The 19,354-nt window shown below is 52.1% G+C and overlaps 1 protein-coding gene across 2 annotated transcripts in view; it reads left to right on the forward strand.

The window, feature by feature from the left end:
- Positions 1–1,201: 1,201 nt before the first annotated feature.
- Positions 1,202–19,354, forward strand: part of KCNB1 (potassium voltage-gated channel subfamily B member 1) — a 103,143-nt gene continuing 84,990 nt past the window's right edge. For both annotated transcript variants that reach the window (XR_006775203.2, XM_045771547.2), the window contains exons 1-2: positions 1,202–1,568; positions 2,777–3,509. Coding sequence is in view for 1 of the 2 variants with exons in the window: in XM_045771547.2 (XP_045627503.1) it covers positions 2,943–3,509 (567 nt within the window). In the remaining variant the exon portion in view is untranslated. The remainder of the gene's footprint in view (positions 1,569–2,776; positions 3,510–19,354) is intronic.

Below are 19,354 nucleotides of genomic sequence, written 5' to 3' on the forward strand. Positions count from 1 at the left end.
TCTCAGGGTCATGAGTTCAAGCCGTGTGTTGGGCTCCATGCTGGGTGTGGAGCCTACTTAAAAAATTTATATTTTATATTATTATTATTATATTATACTATATATAATACATAGTATATATTATACCATATATATGTGTGTGTGTATAGTAATGTTATGTGCAACACTATGGAAATGAATCCCTTCATTTTATAAATGAAAAAAAAAGGGCAAGCGAGGGGGAGGGGCCTGTGGCTTAGTCACAGCTTTCTCTTCCCAAGCCGGGGCTCACTGTGTACCCCTATCACCTATTACTTGCCATGCAGTAAATACGTATTTGGAAGAACAAATGAATAAACATGGGGCCCAACTACGGCATCCTTAGGGAAGCCTTGCTCACCGCTTCAGGTTCTGTATTCATTTCTGGAGATTTTTTGAAGGATTCTGTCTCCTCCACTGGACAGGAGCTCCGGGGGGATGGTTCCTTTACCGAGCCTGGCGCAGGGCCAGGCACGCAGGAAGCTCTCAATAACCAGCTGCCCAAGGTAACATGAACGAATGAATGAATGAATGAATCACTAGGCTCTATAAGCCAGCTGACCCCTCACTCTCTCTTCCCCTCACCCTACTTTATTTTCCATCTTGGCAGCTGCCGCTAACTGTCTCATTGCATATTTATCTGTTGATCTATTTCACTGTCCATCTTCCTCCCCTAGAATCCAAAATTCCATCCTAGAATTCCATTTTAGAATCTTGCATGAAAGCTCATGAAACCAAGGGCTATTTAAAATTACAATCTGCCCCCACCCCACCCCTGCCTCTATCCCTCTCCTCTGCTTCCTTATCCCCCCAGCGCTTATCATTAGTCTGGCATACTGTTTTTACTTTCTTGTTTTTTGTCTCTCTCCAGCCAGCTCTACAAGGGCCGAACGTTTGTGTTTGAGTCACAGCTGTTTCTCTGTCGCTTATCCTAGTGCCTCACACAGAGTAGGCGGTCACCCCCACGTTCTTCACCTGACAAAGGAAGGCGGGATTGCGAGGCAGCCACGTAAGGCAGCCCAGGTGGGAAGGGCCGGGCAGCCAGGTGCATCTCCTTCGCCCAAGCCCCAGCCCGCCCCCAGCCTCACCTGGAGGCTGGGCCGGGCAGGCAGGAGTTAAGCGGCGCGCACGCTTCCGACCCGCAGGTGGCGCCGTCCCGCCTCGGTTCCCGACTCCGGGAGCTCCGAAGTGCGGGACAGAATCGCAGCCAGCGCAGAGCCTGAGCTCAGCCCCGACTTGTTGATCTCGCTCAAGCAGCAGCCGCCGCCGCCGCCGCCGTCGCGGGAGCGGGAGCAGGAGCAGGGGGAGGTGGAGCAGGAGGCGCCGCCCGATAGAGGACCTGCAACCGGCGCCCCCAGCGCTCGCCCGCGCCCCCAGCCTCGGAGAGGGCGCCCAGGCTCCGCGGCGCCTGCAGCCCTAGCGCGTCGCCTGCCCGGCCGGCGTAGGCCGGGCCCGGCCCGGCCCCGGGTCCGCCGCTGCCCGCGGGCGGGGGCGCCCGGGCGGCCGGGGCGATGCGCGTTCCCTGGCCCCGGGAAGCGGCCGCCCTGGGGGTGAGTGTTGAGGCGCGCGGCCAGCGGCAGGGACACAGGGGGACAGAGGAAGGGGGCTCGCCTGCCGCGGTTCGGCCTGTTGGTCTACCGGGGCTCCGCCGCTTCAGGCAGGTTGGGGGGGGGTGTTATAGGGGGTTCTTCGGGCAAGGGTTGGGGCCTGGGGAGGCGCGAGGGCAGAGGGCGTCAGGATCACATGCTGGGGGGGCTCAGGGCAGCCCCCGAATCACCAGCACGCGGCGGGAGGAGGGCACGTTTTGAAAAGGCCAGAAAATTCAGCTCCTTTCCCCGCCTCCCACCTCCCCCACCCCTTCCCTTCCAAGCCCCGGGAAAGGCGCAGAACCCGGAGTTATAAAAAGCCATCGCAGGAGAGGAGCGAGGAGGAGGGGGGGGAAGGGGGCGGGGAAGGAAAGAAGGAAGGATGGAGCAGGTGGATCCTCAGGACTCTGCGCGCCCCTCCTGTGGTGGGGTAGGGGGCACAGAGGGAGGGGCGGGACTCCACGCATATCTTGGCTTTGCATCTTTCAGGGCTCGCTTAGTTACCGGAGCGACCTCAAGAGATGCTCCCGTGCTTTAGGGGGAGGGGTCGCTCCGGAACAGCGAGGCTGTCTTTGACCACCCCGTCAGTTGCGACCTCCGACAGGTGGGCAGCTGAAATCCCCCCAGAATTCCCCCCAAGTCTTTTAAGGTTTAGAAAAAACAAACCCGCTGCCACCCCCCTAGAACTCAAATTCTAATTATTTCGGAGCAGGGGGAAGGAAAAGATGAGAAATCTCAAAAAAAAAAAAAAAGTTTTTCATGCAGCGCCCCTTTCTGCCCATTGTGGGGCCTGGTTCGGGACTCGACGGGGAGACCCAGAAAGAAGCGAGTTTCAGCACTCGACGGGGAGGACAGCGCCCCGGGCGGCTGGGTCTGGCCTGGGCGGCAGAAACCCGGGGTGGGGCCTCCCGGATCCCCGGAGCGCCTCTTGGGGGCCCTCTCCCCGCCCCAAAGAGCGGCCCCTCCCTCCACCCATGGGGTGGGGCGGACTTCAGCACCGGCGGGAGGGACAGCGCCAAGCCTTTCAGCAACACCCCCCCACCCCCGCCCCCCAGTCCTGAGCCGCTTAAGCACAGGGAAGGTCAAGGCCGCTTGGGGCCCCGGTGGAGAGGTGGGGAGCGGCCGCGCCCAGCTCCCTGTTTGCTGACCCTCGTCCGCTTCCTGCTTTGCAGCGGTCGGGATGGAGGTGAGAAGACGGCCGTGACGTGCGCCGGCGCGGTCCCCTGCACCCCCAGCAGCCCACAGCGCTCCCTGCCCCCCTCCCCCGCAGCGGCCGGCCTTGCCGTCCAGTGACAGCGGCCTGGGGGGGCAGGGGGGGCGGGGGCGGCCGGACCAGCGATGCCGGCGGGCATGACGAAGCATGGCTCCCGCTCCACCAGCTCGCTGCCGCCCGAGCCCATGGAGATCGTGCGCAGCAAGGCGTGCTCGAGGCGCGTCCGCCTCAACGTCGGGGGTCTGGCACATGAGGTGCTCTGGCGCACCCTGGACCGCCTGCCCCGCACGCGGCTGGGCAAGCTACGTGACTGCAACACGCACGACTCGCTGCTCGAGGTGTGCGACGACTACAGCCTCGACGACAACGAGTACTTCTTCGACCGCCATCCAGGCGCCTTCACCTCCATCCTCAACTTCTACCGCACTGGGCGGTTGCACATGATGGAGGAGATGTGCGCGCTGAGCTTCAGCCAAGAGCTTGACTACTGGGGCATCGACGAAATCTACCTGGAGTCCTGCTGCCAGGCCCGCTACCACCAGAAGAAGGAGCAGATGAACGAGGAGCTCAAGCGCGAGGCCGAGACCCTGCGGGAGCGGGAGGGGGAGGAGTTCGATAACACGTGCTGTGCAGAGAAGAGGAAAAAGCTCTGGGACCTCCTGGAGAAGCCCAATTCTTCCGTGGCTGCCAAGGTGAGTCTGGGATCTGCGGGCAATTGCACTGGGGGCTCTGCCTGGGTCCCCAGCTCGAGGACCACCACTGGGGGTGTCTGCCTTAGTTCCCAAATAAGAAGACCAGAAAGGGGGGGGGCTGAGCTGTGGCCCAGACCTCAGAGGTGAGGACCAACCCCTTTGGACTGTTCCTGTTTGTCTTGGTTACCTCATCCCTTCATTATTCAATACTTTATACCTCGACTCCGTTGGAGAAGAGGATTTGCGGAGACAAACTCCCGCAGCAAGAGGGTGAACACTGTAAATCAGAAGGCACAGAGGGACGGTAAAGACTTGCTGGGATGGAGTTGAGTTTGGTCTATAGACATGATGCTCCCTCGTGGAGTCCCAGACCCAGGCAAGGGGGGAGTCGCCTGCGATTCTAATACTTATCCTTGTATTTATAACCCCACTTTGCCCCAAGGAAGGAATGAAAGCAGCTTACAGGCATGCTTGGAGGACATTGAGATACTGTCAGGCAGTTTTAACATAAGTCAGAAAAATGAGGCAAAGGGACACTGAGGGGTGTGTGTGTGCATGCATGACGCACGCAGCTGGCTGCGAATGCTTGTGGGCGAAGGGTCACCCCTGGTTTGTTCTTTCTTTATTTATTTGGTGAGTTTATTCCAAGAATGATTTGGTGCAGCTTGTAAAGATGCTTTGGCTGTCGGAAGAGGATGTAAATTTTGAAATAAGAGAAAAATGAGGCAATGTGAAAAATGAAGCAGAAGGAGGCAGAAAGGCTTAGATCACACCACGTGGGCCAGTGTGCTGCCGGGTAAAGGCAGAGGCTCTGACGGCCTGAGACAGACTTGGGGTAGGGGGCCCAGCCAGGGAAGGGGGTCAGTGGTTGATGAGCTGTTTCCTTGTATCGGGCTGGGTTCCGGGAATGCCTCAGAGAGATGGGGCCCGTCTTCAGGTGGCCAACGTGCTGGGTGTCGGGAGTAAATGACAGCAGTGTTCAGCGCTCTAAAAGAGGTTGTGTGAGGCCCAAGGGGGAGCCAGAAAAGAGAGGTGTTGATGTTGAAATCCAGGACTACCACATCGGGAAAGGCACTCTCAAAGAGTGGGGCCAAGAGGGGGTGGGGGTGGGGTGGACAGGTAGGTAAATGTGTTCTCTGCAAAAGGAAAAAGGCGTGTATACCGGCGTCGTGTATGTGCTTGGGCTGCCTCATGCTCCGCCTGGCCTCTCCTGGTGGGATCCCCCTAGCTTAGTTGGCCCCTCACTGAAGGTCTACCTGCAAGGCTGGCTCTGAAGGGGACACTGTGGGGTCCTTTTTCCAGATCCGGTGACTCGGGGAGAGGCCTCTGAGAGTAGATGCAGGAGGGGTGGCTGGGAGGAAGGCGGAGGGAGGCCTGAGGTTTTCTCTCTTCCCTGGCAACCCCAAAGAGAATGTAGAGATTTCTAGGCCTGGTTTCCTCTTCTGTGGGCTGCCTCTGACCATAATCCTGCCCTAGGTTTCGTGTCCAGAAAGCCTCCCTCTTAAGACAGTCACTCACCTTAACCGGCTTAGGATCAGCAGACTTATTTTGCTATTTCCAGGCCTGACACGGGTTCCTCCTACACACTCCCTGTTTAGGCCCAAACATGACTCTCCCCCCCCCCCACCCCCCGTCCTGTCCCTATGACATGAGAATAAGGGGCTGGGAAGGGTCCAGTCACCCTCCCAGAGAAGAAGCAGGCAAAGGGCTGTGTTTGGGTTGGCGTCTGGCAGCAAGACAGGGGAGGGAGCTCAGGCTTGCAAAAGGCACTGTTTGGGAATAAACAGCCCCATCTTGCCCTCAGGTTAATCTGCTTGCAGGGACGAGCTTCATGACCTCTCCGTGATCCTAGGCTCAGGCTGTCAGCTCACATTCCTGGCAGATGGGCAGTCTAGGACATTCTGCAGCCAGAGCTGAAATGGGGAGGCAGGCAGGCAGACTCACTGGTCCCTCAGTATAGAAATCCTGACCGCCATTGATCAAACATTTACTGTGTATGGAATGTAACAACACAATTGGTCCTTATACCAGCTCTCTGTTATTATCCCACCTTTCACAAATAGGGAGGTTCAGAGAAGTTGAGTAACTTGCCTAAGGTCACACAGCAGGCAAACAGGAGTAGCCAGGAATTCAAACCCAAGTGTGATTTTGAAGATGTTGTTCTTTCCGTCGTGCTTAAGTGCCACAGACTTCTCCCAGTCTCCCTGCTTCCACTTTTGCCCCCTGCAAATCCATTGCCCACACCACAGCCAGAGTGAGCTTTTCAAAATCTAGATTGGATCACATTATTCACCTGCTTAAAATCCTCCACACTCAGAATAAAATCCAAACCCCCCACCATGGCATATCAGACCCCACTGAGCCAGTCCCCGTGTCCTCTCTCTGAGTTCATCTATTCAACTTCCTCTGGTTCACTGGGCTGCAGCCCCACTGGCTTCCTTGCTGTTCCCTACACAGGGCAGGCTTTGGCCTCTACCTCAGGACTTTTGCACCTGCTATTCCTGCCACCTGGAATGCTCTTCGCTAGCTTGTTTCATTGCCAGCTGCTTCTCCTCATTCCTCATTTGAGCAAGTCCCTGCTCAAATAACCCCTCCTCAGAGAGACTTTTCCCCGACCCCTGTCTAAAACAACCTTCTTCCCCTTTCTCTCTGCAACCACATTCAATGTCTTTCCTGCATAGGCTTTGAGCGCCATTTGAAATTGTATTTGCTACCTTTTCTTTCTCCCGCTCCAGCGTGTGGGCTCTGTGAGTTACAGTCACTGCTCTGTTCTCAGCACCCGTCAAGGTGGCTGGCCCAGAGGAGCTCTGAGTAACTACACGTGGACTGAACGAATGGATCAGGCAGGCAGGCAGTGTGTCCCGGGTTTTGGGGATCTGTCTCTCATTCCTCACTGCCCGCCTGCAACCCAGCTTCCTGGTCACCTTCAATCACCTGTACTTTGCCCACCCCACCCCCCATCCCCCAAGTTCGATGCCTTGCTTGTCAGAAGAGCAAAGCCTATGGAAATTTCTCAGAGGCTGTGGAATGAGATGGCCAAGTGGAGCATCATTTCCCGTGGTTGAGATGCAGGAGAAAGCATACCTCATGTGTTTAGAGCAAGGACAGACCAGGGTTCCGGGCCCAGTCCCACCGCCTCCCCAGTTTCTGGCTCAGGCGGGTTCTTCACCTCTGCAAGCCGTTGCCTTCCACCTGTAAGATGGAGACACAAGGCCCTCCTTGCAGGGTCATCATGAAATCATGTTTGTTAAGATTTAGCACAGTGCCTAGCGCATGGGAGTGGGTGGGGCTTGTTGCTATAAATAGGAGCAGAGTCCTTTCTCTATGACTGGGTGGGCTGAGTTGCGACAAACTCTTTCCTCTGATAGCAGTACTGGGAGACGGAGCTGACGCTGTTAATAATTGATGGGGTGTTCTGGCAACGCGGAGACAAACCGAAGTGCAGGCTCTAGCCTTCACCGTCAGGGGAGTGAAAATCAAAATCCATTAGGCAAAAGGCCATGTGATTGATTCTTGTTTGGAAGCTGGGGTCAGCCCCGTTGGAGCGACAGGACTGTGGTCCTGGGCCACCACTGGGTTTCCACTTTCTCGGAAAAATCTCCAGGCTTCTCTTAGCAGGAGAGAGAGGCAATTAATTTGCCAGGCCAGGAGCATCTGCCCTCCCTGGAACAGTCTCAGGGCGTGTATCTCAGTCTGATTGGCTACTGTTGACTGTGCCAGGCACTAGTTAGGGGTACCTTATATCCCCTAGCTCATAGAAACCCCTTCAACAATCCTATCAGGTAATCTGCCAATTTGGACTGCAAGTAATAGACTAGAGAACTCAGAGTGGCCTCTACAAGGAGGAAGACGCACCATCTCCCGTAACAGGAAGTTCCAAGGTAGCTGGTTTCAGGTTAATGGCTCCATGCTGCCGTCAGGATTCTAGAATCTTTCTGTCTTTCTGCTCCTCCAGTTCCTGCAGATGTCTTGGTCCTCAGGCTTAATGCCTCATGTCACAAGACGGCTAATGTAGACCCATGAGGTCCAACCAGTGCAGAGGGACATTTCATCCCGAGAGGCAAACCTTTTTCCAGGAGCCCCGTTAGACTTCTTTTCAAATCCCATTGGCCAGGATCCCGTCACGTGCTCATGCTCTCGCTGCAGGGAAGTCAGGGAAGGCAAGCGTCTGGCACTTTCAGATGCAAGGAGGAATGGCTTCAATGAGTGGTATTAAGACTCTTTCACAAAGAGAAAATTGAGGCTCTGAAAGGTGAAATCACTTGCTGGAATGCCCACAATTAAATACTCAATACATATTTGTCGCAGGAATGAAAATGGCAGAGCTAGGGTTTGAACCCAGGCTGGTCTGGTTCCCGGCTTGTGTTTCTTAATCCTGGAATCTTGGGCAGATCGTTCAAGCTGTGTGCACTTTAGTGAGTTCATCGGCCAAATGGCAGTTAGAGCAATGCCCACCTCTTGGGGCTGTTACGATGACTCAGCGAGATTTCAGATGCGAATATAATTTGCAAATGGAAAGTACTTTATAAACGTGAATAATCATAATAATGATATATTATTATATTCAAAAAATGGGGGTGGCCTTTATTTAAAGATAGTGGTCGGTATTTTGCCCACCACAGATTTGATTAAGAATCATCTCTTCATGGGGGTGGGGCACCTGGCTGGCTCAGTCAGTGGAGAGTATGACTATTGATCTCAGGGTTGTGAGTTCAAGCCCCATGTTGAGTATCAAGATTACTTAAAATTAAATCAAAAAAAAAAACAAAAAAAGGAATCCTCTCTGGGGTCCAGCAGACGTGGTTCAGTTCTCAGGTCCGTGGCTTGCCAAGGATACGACCTTGGGCAAATTCCTTCCCTTCTCTGAGTCTTAGTTTCCTCATCTAGGAAATGGGAATTAAAATGGAGCCCACCTGGCAGGGCCACGAGGAGGCAATCTGCATAAAGTGCCTGGCACATGGTCAGCATCCGCTAAACGACAGCAGCGATTATTGGCTTTATTGGGGGATCCCTCTCTGCTAGCTGCACTCCTGGTCGGCAGCATCCCCTGCCCCAGTGTTGTGGACTGCCCGATCATGGCCCGCCTTTTGGGGATTTCATGCCTCTAATGTGATGATGCTTCTGCTTCCTTCACTGGAGCCAGGGGGAATCAGGGATTATCATCAAGAAAAAACGAGGGTGTGGGAAACCGAAAAAATGAGGAAAACCAATTTGGAATCTCTGGGGCCCCTTCAGCGCTGTGAGTCACCTGCGGCCGAGGCTCTCGCCAGCCCCAGGTCAGTCATCCTAGATGTTTGTGTTTATTCCTCGGAGACGATATTGCAGAGACCTGGAATCCTGGCTGTGAGGTCACACCGTCCTGGGTTGGAATCCCAGCCCTGCCATTTCCTAGCTCTGGACTTTGGGCAAATCATTTTGTCTCCCCCAGCTTCCATTTCCGATTCTGTAGATGAGGATGACAATGAAACCCCTCACGGGGCTGCCCAAGGGGTTGAGAATGATGGCAGATGCGAGGCGCCGAAGGCGGGCGTCAGGAATCCAGGAGCCCCGCCTGATATAAGGAAACACAGAGGATGCTCCAGCGAATTGTGTGGGTCACACAGCAAGCCAGTGAAAGGTCAGGGACCATTTCCCCGGCCTTTCCGACCTCACTGGTACCCTCATTGAGGCTCAAAGATCTTTCTGTTCTGTTAGGATGCTTGACCAGGATCATACCTTGGCAGCTGGTCTCTTGGGGGTTTTGAAAGGCTACAAAATGTGAAAATGCTTAGGGAGGGAAAACGTTGGCCAAATGAGCAGTTTGGCCAAAGCTTCATTAACTGAAAGAGAACAAGCACGCAGTAAACACCAACTCTATACCCAGCACTTTGTGTACTTCCTGGACTTGATAGTAGTGTGCATGGGAGCCCTGATTTTAGAGCTGGATGGCCCAAGTCCAAAGTCGGGTTCCTTTACTCACTAACCGTGTGATCTGGGGCAAAGTGCTGTACCTCTCTGGGCCCTGGGTGTTTCATGCATCAAGTGAGGGCAGTAACAATGCCTGTCTCATTGAATTGCTATCAAATTAAATTAAATTAATGCATGCAAAGGGTCTGGCACATAGAAAGCCTTCAGTAACTTTTAGGGTTTTTGTTTTTTATTGTCATCATCTTATTTATTTATTTATTTTTTAAAGATTTTCTTTATTTATTTGACAGAGAGACAGCCAGCGAGAGAGGGAACACAGGCAGGGGGAGTGGGAGAGGAAGAAGCAGGCTCCCAGTGGAGGAGCCTGATGTGGGGCTCGATCCCATAACACCGGGATCACGCCCTGAGCCGAAGGCAGACGCTTAACAACTGCGCTACCCAGGCGCCCCTGTCATCATCTTATTTAATCCTCCTGATGATCTCGCCAGATAAGTAAGCTCTTTAAAAAAAAAAAAAAAGTCTTCTTCTGAAATGAGGCGCGCTCATTGTAATAGGGCGGGGTTATATAACTCGCTCACCATCACAGGGCAGTTGGGGCAGAACGGGACTCGGCCCCGAGAGACGAGATGCAGCGTCCCACCCAGATCATTTCGCTCTCACCATTTCGGTGCCACCAGCCCAGCTCCCAGCTGCCCAGCGCCTGCTTTGCCTTGGAACCTTCCTCCGGCCATTGAGTCCAGTAAAGACAGGGACCTAATGCCCCACCCAGAGCAGCCCTGCAGTGCGGATTGATGGGAGAAGCTGTATGAACACCCCGGCTCCCGCACCCCTGCATGGGGGTGTAACTCAGAGGTGCCTGGTCTACAAAGGGCCCCAGAGTTTCTGGTGCCCACAGTAGTTCTTGCTTGATGATACACCCTGTTTGGCTTCTTTCCCTTCCCCGTCTCACGGCCCCTCTCCCCTACCAGTGTTTTCTGGGATCACTTCCCACATACGCTGCTTGCACTTGGATCCCTGTCTTAGGATCTGGATCTGGGGGAATGAACCATAGATCTGTGGGAAATGTCACGTCTTCAGTGTCCTGGTTGTCTTGTGGGCTAAAAAAGCATCTTACAACAAAACCCCTACCAGAGACCCTCCTAAAAGGAGAGAATCCGGGGCTGGCAGGCTCGGTTCGCCTCACCTGCATCTCCTGGATACAGTAAGAACCAACAGCAGCAGTAGCCATCGTAGCGTGCTTACGGGGGGGTGCAGACACGAGGGGCATTACAGGCCCACTGGCTCTGAGTCCTGAGCCACTCCCTGAAGGAGGGGCAGTTATCCTCATCCTACAGCCATGGAGACGGAGGCCCAGAGAGGTGAAGTGGCTGGCCCACAGTCACACAGGGAATGGGAGGGCTCCCTGACTTTGAACCCCTGGTCTGGCTCTGTGCTGCGGGAAGAGCCTTCAGGAAGTGAGACGCGAGCTCCAGGAGCCATCCCCACCTTGCCCTTCTCACCCTAGGGAACGTGCTTTGAGGGGAGAGATGGGTTCAGCGTCTCCCACTTGACTCAAGAGTGTTCCTGGCTCCTGATTCATCATGACCCTGCCCCCAAAGGCAGGTGGGACCACTGGAGACACAGGGTTAGCATTAAGCATTATTTTAATAGGTAATTTAATAGATAAGGCCCAACCTTCTCTCTAAGGGAGAGACTCTTGGTGTCGATGCCTCTGGTAAAGGGGGGCACGACCCGGGAGCCAGGAGCTAGAATTAATATATTAATGTCCAGCGTGCAATTCTCCTTCAAATGTTTCCCTGGCGACATAAATAACAAGACGTAATGTCACCGTGCAAGACAGATTCCTAAGGGCCTGGGTTCAAATCCCACCTCCGTCACTTCCTGGCGGTGCACCTCACCTCTGTAAGACCGGGAAGTAGACTAAGAAAGAAGGCGTACCTTGCAGAGCGGTGATGTCAACCCTGGCTGAACCTTCAGATCCCTTGAGTTTTGAAAAACGCTTATGCCTGAGCCCCACAATGGGAACACAGCCCCCAGATGATTTCTTGTTTTATTTCTGGCAAAATACATAAAACATAAAATTCACCACTTTAACCGTTTTTCAGTATATAGTTGAACAGCGTTAAGTATATGCACGCTGTTGTGCAACCAGTCTCCAGAAATTGCTCGTCTTGCAGAACTGAAACTCTGTATCTATTAAACAATGGCATTCCGTTCCTCACCCCTCAGCCCCTGGCAGCCACCATTCAGCTTTCTGTCTCTGTGAATTTGACTGCTGTAGGTGCCGCATGTAAATAGAATCATGCACTATTTGTCTTTTTGTGACTGGTTTATTTCACTTAGCGTAAGGTCCTCAAGGTGCATCCGTGTAATAGCTTGTGTCGGCATTTCCTTCTTTACGGCTGAATAGTACTCCCCGGTACTCTGTGTAGCCATCCATCCGTCCGTGGATGGTTGGCTTGCTTCCAACCTTCGGCTGCTGCGAATAACGTTGCTATGAACCTGGGTGTACAGATATCTCCTCGAGACCCTGCTTTTCATTCTTTTGGGTGTATATCCAGTAGTAGAGTTGCTGGATCATGTAGTAATTCTTTTTTTTTTTTTGCTTTTTTGCGGCACCACCATAACTGTTTTCCCCAGCAGCTGCACCATTTGACATTCCCACCAACAGAGCCCAAGGTTCCAGTTTCTCCACATCCTCACTAATGCTTGGTATTTTCTGTTCTTTCAATAATAGCCATTCTTCTGGGTGTGAAGCGGTGTCTCATTGTCGTCTTGATTTGCATTTCACTAATGACGAGTGATGTCGAGCATCTTTTCATGTGCTTGCTGGCCATTTGTACAGATTCTTTAGAGAAATGTCTACTCAAGTCATTTCCCTGTTTTCTCATCAAGTTGTTTGTGTTTTGTTGTTGTTGAGTTGTAGAGTTCTTTATATATTCCGGATATTAACCCCTTATCAGATCTATGATCTGCACATATTTTCCCCCATTCTGTAGGTTGCCTTATCACTTGGGTGATTGTGTCTTCGATGCACCTGAGTTTTTAATTTTGATGAAGTCCTATTTGTCTATTTTTATTTTGGTCGCCTGTGCTTTTGGTGTCTTAGCCAAGAAGTCATTGAGTAATCCAGTGGCATGAAGCTCTCCCCCTGTTTTTTCTTCTGAGAGTTTTATACTTTTAGGTCTTACATTGAGGTCTTTGAAACATTTTGCACTAATTTGTGTGTGTGGTGTGAGGTAAGGGACCAACTCTATTCTTTCGCATGTGGGCACCCAGTTTTCCCAGCACGATTTGCTGCCCTGGATGACTGACTCTTGGGGAGAGCCCTGGGGTAGGGACGGTCAGAGGCCCTAACAGGCATAGAGCTCTGTGTGCAATGCTGGGGACAGTGCTGTCTGGGTAATTGTTGACAGGGATAAGGGACAGTCCCTGACACACCCAGCATGGCTCCACCATTCTTCTTCTGCTCATGAAAGTTTTGTGGAATGCAAGTGAGAGAGAGAGTGAAACACAAGCATGGGTGACACCTGTCCGGGATGTGGCCACTTCTCACCACCCCACTGCTGCATTCCTGACCCCCATCCTCTCCCATCTGAACCACTGCAGGAAACTCTTCCTGTCTGTGCTTCCATCTTCCCACCACCCCACAGTCTGTCCCCCACACACAGCCAGAGGGACTTCTGTGAGTCAGATCTGCTCACTCCCCTGCTCAGAATCGTCCCATGGCTCCCATCTCCCTCAGGAAAGAAACTCAAGTCCTATCATCTGCCTCCAGGGCCCTTGTCTAGCATCTTTCCCCTCTCCTCCAGCATCCTTCCAACCTCCTTCCCTACCACTCTCCCTCTCTCCATCACTGCAACCTACCCACAGTGGCCTCTTCGCTATTCCTCAGGCAAACCACTCTAACATCTTGGGGCCTTTGCATTTGCTGTTTCTTCTGCCCGTAGTCTTCCTGCAGCTATCCGTAAGACTCACTGCTCACATTGTTCAGATCTCAAGTTCAATGTCATCTCAGCGAGGCAATCCCTGACCCCCCTATAAAATAGTATTCCCAGCGCTTCTCATTCTCCTCTCCTGCTTTATTTTTTTCTCCACCTGACATGGCATATAATTACTTATGCGGTTACCTTTTCTGTCCCTCACTTGGTCCAAGCTTCAAAGGGCCGGGCTGTGGTACCCCCAGTGCCTAGAACGGTGCCTGCCACCCAGGAGACACTCAATAAATGTTTGTCAAATGAATGAATGATGTTATCCTAGAGATAACTGAGAATGTGCGCTCGTCCATGAAAAAAGGAATTTGTTTACAACCTTCGGGGCTTCATTGTTATTACTAACACATTTCTGGAAATCTGACTGGCATAGACTTTGGCCACACTCGGGATGCAGAATGCCTGCGGTTTCTCAACCTGAGCTCGGTTTCTCAGCCTCGATACTATTGACATTTGGAGACGGATGATTCTTTGTCGTGAGGGGCTGTCCTGTGCATTGTGGGGTGGTGAGCCGCAAACCTGGCCCCCACCCACTGGATGATGCTTGAAAAGTGGGCATCACAGAAATAAAGGACGAGCAGCTGCCAGGAGGGTGCTGGAACATTCCAGGCAAGAGAAGATGGCAGCCTGGGGGAGGGTGGGGGGCAGGGGAGTCCGTGAAGAGTGGTGGGTTTAGGATACATGTGGGATGTGGGGGCAGTTCCTGGGCAGTCACAAACCCTCAGCCTCCCCCAGTGTCTGCAGATGCCCAGTCCATGTCTCGGGTCTTAGGCCCTGGCCATTTTCTAGCTGTGAGTCCTGGCTCAGTTTCCCCATCTGTAAAATGGGCCCAGTCGCAGCCCTACTGCATGAAGATGTTGTGAGGATTAGATAGGGTGAAATGGTAAATAACAAGAAACATGCGTAATGCCCACAAGATCAATATCAGCTGTTACGATTACAATTGGCTGGTTATTCATACCTACTTCACGCTGGGGCACTGTGCCAGGTGCTGGGGACACAGCAGAGAACAAAATAAAGATCCCAGCCTTAATGGCACTGATATTCCAGAAGGGGAGAGAGTGAAACCATTCAAAGCATAAACAAATACAGATGCTGATTGGAGCAAAAGGCAACTGTGACAAAGGAGTCATAAAATGATCAGTGTCATAAAATGAACATTGGATGTTTGATGCTACTGAGGAACTAATGCCGTTTTTTTAGGTATGATAATGCTATTGTGGTTATGTTTTTAAATATTCATCTTTTAGAGATACAAACTGAAGTATTTTGGATGAAATTACAAGATCAAAGAGTATAAAATTTTGGTTGGTGACAGATGCCATGAAGAAAGGTCAGCAGGAAAGGGAGGGCATGATGTTTGGGTGGGGGCTTTTACTGGGATGGTCAAGAAAGGCCTCACCAAGAAGGTGACGATTAAGCAGAGATGTGCAGAGAAGGAGGTATGTGGACTTTGCAGGGAAGAGTGTTCCTGATGGAGAAAACAGCATGTGCTAAGGCCCTGGGGCAGGAGCATGTCTGGGTCAGTCAAGGTACAGCCAGGTGGCTAGTTCGGCTGGAGAGGAGTGAGCCAGCAGGGGAGTTAGGGAGATAAGATCAGAGGGGTGAGCTTGTCTGTCACTGTTGGACCGTGGCCTTTCCATTGAGCCTCCAGATTGGCCTCCCTGCCTCCAGCCTTCCTCCTCCAGTCCATCCTCTGCAGAGAACCAGAGCCATCTTTCTCAAGTATAATCTGCTCACATCATCCCCTTCCGGAAACGCTTCTAAGGTTCTCACTACTCTCAGGATAAAGTCCAAACTCCTTAGCTTGACCTTCAAGGCTTCAGCCAACCTTTCCACCTTCACTTCCTTCCATACCTTCTCCATGACCCCTCTGCTCATTCCACACCCACCTTCTGGCATTCCTGGACTACTCCGTCCTTCCCTAGTCCTGCTCCACACCTTTACTCAGGCTTATTGTTCTGCCTTGCACCCCCTTCTTCCTCTTGTCTGCCTGCGGTCTCTCTTTCCTCCCTTCACCACCCACATCCTCTTCAGGCAGCACTGGCTTCTCCCTCCTCTGTGCTCCAAAAACCTGATGTTCATACCTTCCTCGCACAAAACACTGTGAAGAGTAGCTTATGGGCTGTTCTGTGGATGCCAGGCCTGGCCCACAGAGAGACACGGATGCTTTAAAAAGCAGGCTCTGCAACCTGACTGCCTGGAGTCAGATCCCAGCTCAGGGATGATTCAAGCTGTGTGTCCTTGGTGGGATGACTTAACTTCTCTGGGCTTTGACTTCCTGATCCATAATTTGGGGAGTCTCACAACAGCCAGGGTTCTATACGAAGCACTCAGAGCAGTCCCGGGCACTCAGCAAGGGTTCAGGACAAGTTAACTATTGTTATTATTTTTGCTTCCATGTTAGTAAACGTTTGTTGAGTGAATGAGTGAGCAAACTTGCATGATTGTGTCATGATTCATCAGAGGGATCTCCCCTGCAAAGCAAGGGTCTCCCAGGTGTACTCCCTCCCATTTCCTCCCTGCTTCCTTGTCTCTACTCACTCCTGTGCCTAAGCTTCCTGGGCCAGGAAGAAGTGACCTCTGGCCTTCCATTCACAGCAAGACATAATTAAATTAGACACTTGAGGTGTTTTCCTCATGCCCTGACGGTTCCATTTTTGTTCTGCCGCAAGGCTAGTCTCCACCATAATTGCCCAATGTGGCCTGGCAGGCGGATGCTGTCTGAGGGAGTGTTACCTCCGCCAATCCCACACCGTTACTCCCATCCACCAGGTAATGGGCCTGGACTCAAACGGCTTCTAAAAATAGACCATCATATTTCACTAATTGCTGCCCAGGGCCCATCCTTGAGTCTTTCAAGGCCTGTGTGATCCTTGGGGCCCTTGACCTTGGTCAGCTCGGCGTCTTAGAGTCCTTGTGGACCCAAGTGTGCCAAGGAGGCAGCCCCCGATTGCCCTGCCAGGGGCATGTGGAAAGCAAAAAGAAGGTAGAGCTGTGATGATGATATTGAACCTGCTTTCCATTTGTTCATCGTGCCTGGAATTCCCACTCTCTTTGAAGGGATCAATTTTCCTTTATCTTCTATGCCGTGGATATGTTTACATATCATTTATTATTCCTTGAAATAGTGACCGCAGTTTCATTCAGTCATCCTTTCCTCTTCCTGGGACAATCCTTTTGGTTTCAAAGTTAGCTTCCATTCTAGGCTCCTCCGGACCCCATAACTTTCTGTGGGTGTATGTGCATGCTCTGAGGTCCCGCCTCAGTGCCACCTGTGGTTTGTGCCACAAATATCCATTGCTTATTACTGTATTCTATGTACCGTGCTGGGTGCTCGAGGAGCACTTGTGTATCTATTCGTTAGGGTTCTGTTGGTGGCACGTAAAAAATATACAGCTCAAACAGACCTAAGCAGAAAATGCAACTGAAAAGTCCTGGGTTAGGGGTGGCTTCAGGCAGGGCTGGATCCAGGGGTTTAACCATGTCATCAGTACTTGGTGTCTGATATCTCTAAGTTCTGGCTTCTCAGCAGGCTCTACCAACGTGGCTGGAAAGATCATCTCCAGCAACTGCAGGCTTCCATCCTGTGGGAAAAGCAAGTTTTTTTTTCCCAAATAGAGCCGGCAAAACACCCAGGACTGATTTTCATTCCATCCCTAAGCCAGTCACTTCAACAGGTCTGGATCACATCTTAGTGACTGGAGCTGGGAAGAGACCAAGAGATGGAAGTAAAAGAGGTAGCACCCAGGGAGAGACTGAGGTGCTGCTACCAAGAGCGGGGGGAATAAATGTAGGCAGCAAAAATAATCCACAGCCATCATGGAGCTTCCAGCCTCCTGCAGGGAGATGGGCATGAAACAAAAAGTAAGCGACAATAAGCACACAGTGTAATCTGTATGCCGTGAAGGAGAGAAGCGGGATGATTTGATGGAGAACAACGGGTGTGGTCAGAGGGCCTCTCCGTGCAGGTGGCCCTTCCTGAGCACCTGGACTTGACTTCTCTCCTTCCCAAATTGCAGAAACGACCTTTCTTCCACGAGTTCTGTCTTTCTGTCTTGCACCATTTAACGTGCTCCCTCTTGGATTCTCTTTTCTTCTGAACTTGTTTTCTCTCCCCAAGTAAAGCAGGAAGCTCTCAAAGTCTGGGACTGTGTCTTCTTCGGCTCTGTGTTCTGAAGCAGGCTGGGCGGGCTGCCGGTTTCAGTCCTGAAGTTCTATTGGAACACCTGCCACATTCCTTTATTTCCCTATTCTCTAAGGCTGCTTTGAGTTACAATAGCATTTACAGGAAAAGTTATGTTCTAACACTGCCCCAGGGCCTGATGCAGAGGCGGGGCTTCATCAGAAGGGGTTTGCTGGAGCACCAGAGGGAGGGAACAAAGGCACAAGCTAGCTGTGTGACCTTGAGCCGATCACTTAACCTCCCTGGGCCTCTGGCTCCAGATCTTGCAATGCCAACTGCCTCTTCTCATCCTTCAGATCTTGGCTCATATGTCACCTGTTCAGAAAGGCCCTCCCTGACCTTGAATGACCACTTTGGATGTGGCGGCATTTACGTTCTTTCCACGATGAAATGTCTTTCTGGGGCAGGGGCCCTTCCCCTCCTCTTCACCAACACTTTCCCTTGTCTCATACGTCACGTCTGGTAGGATAAGTGGGAAGAACTCTGGTTTGAAACTCTGGAGGCTTGGGTTCATAATCCCCACGCTGCCACATACATGAGCTATGAGAACCTCAGCAGACAGACCCTTCGGCTCTCTGGCCTCAGCTTCCCTGGCTGGAAAATGGGTATGGCAGCTCTACCAAGCAGGAAAGACCAGGGTGCCGGAGCAGCCAGCATGGTGCTGGGCCAAGATCAGTGCTTCGTTCGTGTCATTGGTTTTCCTTTCCCCCTCCTTTTCTCAAGAGGGAAAGAGGAAAGATAGTCTACCCCAAACCTTGCCATAATCTGGCCTCCGACTACGACATGTTGCCTGCTCGAATTCCTCGTGCAATGACTGTGCCAAGGAGCGGCTGGAAGGTAGGCAGCTTTCTCTTACATAAAGCGCTATGCAAATGTGACCCAAGGCAAGTCCCTGAGTCCCGCTCCCTGTCCTTCCAGGTTGCTGCCCCCAAGCCTCCCCCCCTTCATAAACATTTTAGACCCTTACTGGCCTCAAGACTGGGAGAAGAGACCAATCCGAAGAGGTCATTTTCTAGACAGACTGGAGAGATCCGTGGTGGGTGCGTGCGTGCAGGATTCCCCTAATTACTGAGCGTGTGCTGGCGGGGCGGGCTGTAGAATTTGAGGGGGTGTAGTGCCAAACGAAAACGCAGTCCCCCTTGTTCAAAAATTCATGAGAATTTTAAGGCCGTGACATTAGAGCAGGCAACCAAGCTCGGGACCCTTCAAAACCCAGGGCCCTGTGGGACCATGCGCGCTACACCCCCACGAAGCCAGCCCTGCCCACCAGAAAGAAAGACTCAGAAGCCCTGGGTGAGGAGTAGAAAGTCCCTCAGTCCCGGAGAATCTGTCAGGGAAAAAATGCCTCCTCGGGGACCTTGAACTCAGATGGCCACAGGGGCCGCAGAGGGACTGTTAACAAGCAAAGCTGTGGTGGGAAGAACTGTGATATTTCAGTGAGCAAGACAGTTAACACTCAGCCTTGGTGTCAAGGAGGCAATAGGGAGCGGTGGGAACTGGAGCGCACATGCCCATCGAAAGGGGCAGCTGCTATTCAGCTCCAGGCTGGGTTCTGATGCAGGGCTCAAGCTCACGACCCTGAGATCACGACCTGAGCCAAGATCAAGAGTCAGACATTGAACTGACTGAGCCACCCAGGTACCCCGCCGAGAGATTTTAATTTTTTCACGTGAGATATCCCAAGTTATTAATATTGGCAAATAATTTTTTTTAAAAACTGTTGTTTTAATTTTTTAAAAAGATTTTATTTATTTATTCGA

Source organism: Ursus americanus, chromosome 22, assembly GCF_024610735.1.
Source record: "Ursus americanus isolate L20-20 chromosome 22, mUrsAme1.1.p, whole genome shotgun sequence".
Lineage (NCBI taxonomy): Eukaryota > Metazoa > Chordata > Mammalia > Carnivora > Ursidae > Ursus > Ursus americanus.